The sequence below is a fragment of the Leiobunum rupestre genome, chromosome 1 (assembly GCF_980474605.1).
Source record: "Leiobunum rupestre chromosome 1, qqLeiRupe1.1.hap1, whole genome shotgun sequence".
Lineage (NCBI taxonomy): Eukaryota > Metazoa > Arthropoda > Arachnida > Opiliones > Sclerosomatidae > Leiobunum > Leiobunum rupestre.
The window spans coordinates 57,654,421-57,660,673 of NC_143384.1; the positions used below are offsets into that span (position 1 = coordinate 57,654,421).

The 6,253-nt window shown below is 34.7% G+C and overlaps 1 protein-coding gene across 4 annotated transcripts; it reads left to right on the forward strand.

The window, feature by feature from the left end:
- The first annotated feature begins 1,467 nt into the window (after positions 1-1,467).
- Urm1 (Ubiquitin-related modifier 1) lies at positions 1,468-3,832 on the forward strand. Of its 4 annotated transcripts, none has more exons than XM_090170576.1 (2): positions 1,468-1,626; positions 3,484-3,832. In XM_090170576.1, exon 2 carries the CDS (start codon positions 3,522-3,524, stop codon positions 3,813-3,815), a length of 294 nt encoding a protein of 97 aa, XP_090026702.1. In that variant the 5' UTR covers positions 1,468-1,626; positions 3,484-3,521; the 3' UTR covers positions 3,816-3,832. The 4 variants fall into 4 exon arrangements, with proteins under 4 accessions (XP_090026702.1, XP_090026699.1, XP_090026698.1 ...); XM_090170573.1 differs by having other exon boundaries at positions 1,620-1,709; XM_090170572.1 differs by lacking the exon at positions 1,468-1,626 and adding an exon at positions 2,876-3,434.
- Positions 3,833-6,253: the final 2,421 nt, after the last annotated feature.

Below are 6,253 nucleotides of genomic sequence, written 5' to 3' on the forward strand. Positions count from 1 at the left end.
CAAGGAAGGCGAAAGGTCACTGCTGCGGTTGCAGCTGGCCTTCGCATTTCTTGGAATTCGTCCACAGTCTTATCTCCTAAACAACTTGGGAGTAGATAAACACGAAGCTGTCCATTGTCCAATTTGAAGAGGAGCAAGGGTCAAATGGGTGGGGGGGGGCGCATTCAGAGGCTTGAACTATCATCACGTTACTGTGGAATGCATATTGCATTTTGAGATCTAGCTTTGAGGCCAATTAACCTTTTCAGTTTACATAGAGCCACGTAGTGGCAAATGCAAGAAGCTCATAAACTGCTGGATTTTCGTCTGCTAAGCAGACGCTTTATTGAAAATCCAGCAGCAGTTCATGAGCTTCTCGCATTGGCCACTACGTGGCTCTATGTAAACTGAAAAGGCTAATTATATCAATTGCACTAACTTTAAGCCAGAACCCTGACATTTCAATCTTCACAATAGGCGATATAATAAAGTAAAGTGGCCTTATTGTTTTGATGGGAAAGGCCACCTTCCACTATGCTTCCATTAGCCTCCCCACCAAAGAGCCTATGAATTCATCCGTAGGCTTTAACTGTACTATTTCGTTGTCCCATTTTAACAAGTTGAGCAAGCATATCTGACTTTATAATATCGCCTATTCAAAAATGTATAATGAATAAAATGGTAGAGTTGCTACCTATGGATAAGCAAGGAGGATAAAGTAAACTAGTTCTTTAAATATGACATTAATAATTTTTCCAAAAAACAAAAATAAATAAAATACAAAACAAAAACAAAAAACAAATTTAATTCAGTCCCAAAAAATTGTACCTGTTTTCCGAGGAGTTTTCGTGAATATATAGGGGTTGTGGCTTTTGGGTGGTTTTTCACCGAAACTGTGGGATTTTTAACTTTCGAACATTGGCAACACTGCGTCAGTTAAGAAACGCGTCGGCTCACGTGTATAAGGAACATGCTAATGTTTATTTTCAATAATATATTTTAAGGTAACATATATTATGTTTTTAAAACTAAGTATAAGAAGATAATATTATTATTATCATCCTCTTATGGTATAAATAATTAAAATTATATGTAATATTTTATAATACCAGGCAATTTTAAAGCTTCTCATGGAGGCAGAGTTAATTCATTTCGCATAAAATTATCTTTTGGAAAAAGATGAAAACTCATTCCTTTAGAATAAACATAGAACTTTTGCAGTACGGTATCCAACAAGTGTTTCCTTTTAACCAGGTAACTTTTTTGGCATGTTAAGGCTTAGCAAAAAACTGATTTTACGTTCGAGAAAGTTTCCAGCTTTCTAATATTTCACCAAGCACCATATAAATAATAACTTATGAGTCCTGGCTGTCGGAAATATTACTTCTTGGCAATTTCTGGGAAGATGTTTTATTTAAATTAAGCCGCGCCTACTCACACATTTCATGACGTCTGCTAGGCTGGCACGGTTGTGAATGTATTTTCACTTTGCATTAATGCATTCCAAAAAGTATCAAGTAGTGCTTTTTACAAGAGGCTATATAGCATAGTAGACAAATTCTTATCAAAAAAACTAAACGTTTAAATTAAACACCTTAAAGCTGAAAATTCAATAGGAATCTCTAACTTTACATTCTACCAGAAAAAGTAACTGTTTATTCTTAGACTTTGCTTAAACAAGATCAGTAGCGTAGCTAAGGGAGGCACAAGGGGCACGTGCCCCTCAAAACGTATGCATAATTATTGTTCATATTTTTTATTTAAATTAGGCCAAAACTATTCGCTCGCTTTGGGACGAAAAGAATACACCTTTTACCTCAAACTACCAACTTCTTCCATACAATAACAGCCAAACTGTATTTTGAAGTTGCTCGTTATTTCTAAAAAATAACTCCAAAACTAGGGAATAGTTTTCGCCTATTGTGTGCCGTCCTTGGCTACAGTGCTGTACTAGGTTACCATGCCTTGGGTATTAGCCTAGCTAATTATTATTATATTTGAGGGGGGGGGGGGGATTCATTTGTGCCTTGTTTTTCGATATTTTGGTTACAGAGTCTTACACTAATTATCTCATTGCAAGAAGTGTTAAAGCGTTTTGCCCTTTAAAAATTTGTTAAGAGGTGCATGCTGAACATAAGTGAACAAAAACTACCTCTGGTCAAAATAAGTTAAAACCAGGGGTGATGAATGTTATTGCATTCTTGAGGCTCAATTGGAATTTAAGGGAAAAGATTACTTTAAGGCATATTTTAGATTATCATCTTTCCCTAATAATTAAGCAAGATGCCTCTCATATGTACTTCAGAATATCTATGAACTGTATTTTCTTTAAATCCCATGAATTTAAAATTTAATAACTTATAAAACTTTGCTTCTGTGAATCTTTAATTTGAAAATAGATTAAATACTATTAATGAAATTTGCATTATTTAGACACTAATGCGACAAAGCTTTATTCAATTTGTTTTATTATGATTTTGAACTAGTGTTTTAAGGATTAATTGGAAAATAATTTAGCTAATTTCTATAATGCTAGGCATACACGTTTGAAAGTATGAATCCTTTGGGTGTGCGACTAAGCATACTAAGAAATGTGCATAGGACTAAAAAGACAAGTGTCAACCAGTTGCTGGTGTAAGTTTGCACAGCTTGTGACAGGCACCTGCTAAACTTGCTTGGAGATGGTGCCTGTCAATGAAAAGTACTATGGTGGTAGTTAAAGGTACCTTAGGCTAGAGAGTTGAATCTTGGAGGAATAAAACAAGTATACTTGTTTTATTCCTCCAAGGTTGAATGCTCTTATTTTAGATAAAAAATATCAGGACTTTTAAAAAGCTTACTTCCCTCACTAATTTAAAATGAAAAGTTTGTCCAATCAGGTGGGGAGATGGCACAAATGATAAATAATTTGGTATTAATAATAGCAAAATGTAATACCATTAAAATATATTTCAATTTTCTGAGAGAAACAATCAAGTAGAGGTTAACGGTCATAGTTATTGTAGGGAGCTGTTGGGCTTGGGTGGCATGAAGGGCTTGCCACTACCTTCCTACGCATTGTAACACGGCCACCTGTTTAAAGGCATTATAAGTCGCTAGATGACTTGGGCCTAAGGTGGTGCCTTGGGTATTAGCCTAGCTGATTATTAAAAGTAACTTTATTTATCTTTAAAAGTTTCCAATTATATTATCATGGTTCAACACATTGATAAGGTAAAGAGTAAATGATTCAATAAAATATTTAAGGTCACATGACTTATTTTTATCATACAATTAAAGTGAGAGCATATTTCTTTAGGTAGTGCATGTAAAACTTTCTAGCCACAAACCACCAAAATATTATATAGTGCACAGTGTACTTATGCAAAGATCTGTATAACATGTACACGGAGATATCATTCAACCTCACTTAAACCTTTCAAATGTGGGCTAAAGCAAAGAACCTAAAATGTAATGTAGGTTGTATCTGTTTTTTCCCCTGTAATAAATATTCTTTATTTACAGGTGAATTCAGTCAATGGTATTTAAGATAGTGAAGTGCGATGAATGTTAAAATTCTATTTGGAGGTGGTGCGGAATTGCTATTTGAAAATAAAAAGAATCATGATGTAACATTACCAAAGAGTAACCTTAAATGGACTATAAAAAGCTTATTAGAATGGATGAAAGTTAATATGTTAAAGGAACGCCCTGAATTGTTTATCCAAGGAGAAACTGTGCGTCCCGGAATATTAGTCCTTATTAATGATTCTGACTGGGAATTATTAGGACAATTAGATTATGAAATTCAACCTGCTGATGAAATTCTTTTTATTTCAACACTTCATGGTGGCTAATAAAGTATAATTTATGTGTTTAACAAATTGGTTTTTATAAATAAATTTCTCAAATCAGGATAATGTACTTTTATTATTTTGAATTCATAGAAAAAAAACACTTATCCTATTGTAAGTCCCATGGAAGGAAAGGCATTTAAAAAAATAACCAAGAATTGCTGAAAGCGAGCCCTGGCACTAAGAGCCATTACTATACCTCATATGTACAAACCAGAGCTGCACAGCCCCTGGTAATTTGTACCAGCTCCTCCACCTCTTGTTTGTGGGCCCAGTCTATTGCTAGTAAAATCATAGAACCCTTTTAATAATCTGACTAAGAAAATAGGGAGAAATTGTTTGCTTACTCAGAGGGGGAGTCAGAATTTAATGTAGCACAAATAAGTATTAAATCTTTCAAAGATGCTGAAATACTCAGTAAAGTAAATTGTGAGTTTTATTTCTTTGCATATAGCGAACTGAAATGGCCAATTTATAACAATATTTTATGGTTGTGTACAGAAGTTGAATAAAATTCACAAGCTAATAATTCTAAATAGCAAAAAGTTAACGCGATTTGGAACACATATGCCACTCAGGTTTGGGGTAAATGTTTTTAAAAATAATTATCAAAATATTGAATAGCACAAGCTATAGATCTTCCTTCCCACCAAATCTTTACGTTTTGTTAACTTTAAAGAATTTAAAACGGATGGATCCTTTTACCTAAAGGCCGACTTGTCTTACAGCGAGCCAACTTTCAGTGAAAGACAGTATGTAGTTGGCCTTTAATGATTGTTTAGCATTCTAACTAACCAGAGCATGAGTTTCGGTGAAAAAGGGAGTTATGCTATTCTGCTACAGACTTACTAAGCTAGGGATACTGCTGCGATTAGGTTATCTCCTCCTGTGCTGAAAACAAAATTGAGCTTCTGCGTACTTCCCCTATGATGATGCACTGTCCCCTCCATCTCAGGTGGCCAATCTGATTAACCACTATTTAGCTTTTATGAAAGTTTGGGCATTTATGCTAGTGTGTTGACTATTGTCTCAAGAAGAACTAGTGTAAGGTTATCAAAATTTTTCTTGGATAGCTAGATTGCTCTTAAACCTATACTTTCTTCAAAATTGATTTTCTACTGTTCAGATCGCTTGTCCACACTGGATACTCACAATAACGTCCAGGGAAATACACCAGAAATCTTTGAAATCGTTTGTCAATCATTTTTGCAACGTTGGTGTTTGTCTATTAGAGCCAAAGGTGGGCATTTTGAACCGTTGTTGTAAAGAAATTTTTTGGTATTCATTAAAAAATATTACAATTTCATTATGTGTCCTTGGTTTTGGCTTATCACTCACTACAAGGGTTTAGCTGATGTTATAATTAACTTGAAAGATATAATAATTCGTCAATCTTCCCAGCTTAATGATATTTGGATATTCGAAAATCATTTTATTACTATTGCTAAAAAACAACAGATTAATTATGAAAACAATTGGGGTCAAGGAAGAATAAATATTTCACATTTGCATTGATTTCCATGTTTTTAGGCTGATTTTTGAGAACTTGTAACTCTGAAATGGGGCTTTTTAGGACCATGGTTCATTGGACATTTTTAACTTGTAGGGACCCATAGAATAGAATATAACTGTTTTGGTCATTGAATTGGGAATAATATTGCTAGAATTACAATTACGGTTGCCATGGTTACGCGGGACCTGTTCTGATAAGACTGTACGAAATTCCTCTTTATAATTAGGCGGTAGCGCCATCTATATTTTGTAAAGCTATATGGTTAAAAATAAATAATTATTAGCTAACTCACCGTAACTTGAGTTAAAAAGGATCGTGTTGACAGAATAAAATTATTTTTAAACAACTTCAAAGGTTTGTTTGTTACGAGTAATCATACATTTCAATCTCGCATCAGTTTCGCGAAAAAATTCAATTGCAATATAGTTGCCACCACTAGAGACAGATGCCGCCACGGTGGAACGATAAAGTTGATAAAGTCTCCTTATTGAACGAAATTGGTCCCGCGCCAGCCAGATTTAGTTGTACCTCTATTTATTCCCAACTCAATGGTTTCGGTACTGTTATCCGTAACACCCTGTTTATTATGGCTGACCAGCCACTCAAGCTTTGGCTTGAGATATCGGGTCAGAAGAAACCCTTGGGAGTTCATTTGTGGTCCTTCTAGAAAAAGATCCAATGACTTACTAGCCCTATAAGTCTAGTATTATGTTGATAACTGGACATTGCCAACTAAACAAGCATCTTCATCTGATTGAAATCAGTGGTGATCCTATCTGTAGGGCCTGCTTTGCTGATAAGGAAACTTCCTCTTATCCCATGTCGTTTTGTTGATTACTTGGCACAGATGTTTGAGGTATGCATCAAATAGTGACTTAAGAGCATTCCAGTCAAGCAGATTTTCCACTTTATCGCTGAAATTGGTCTT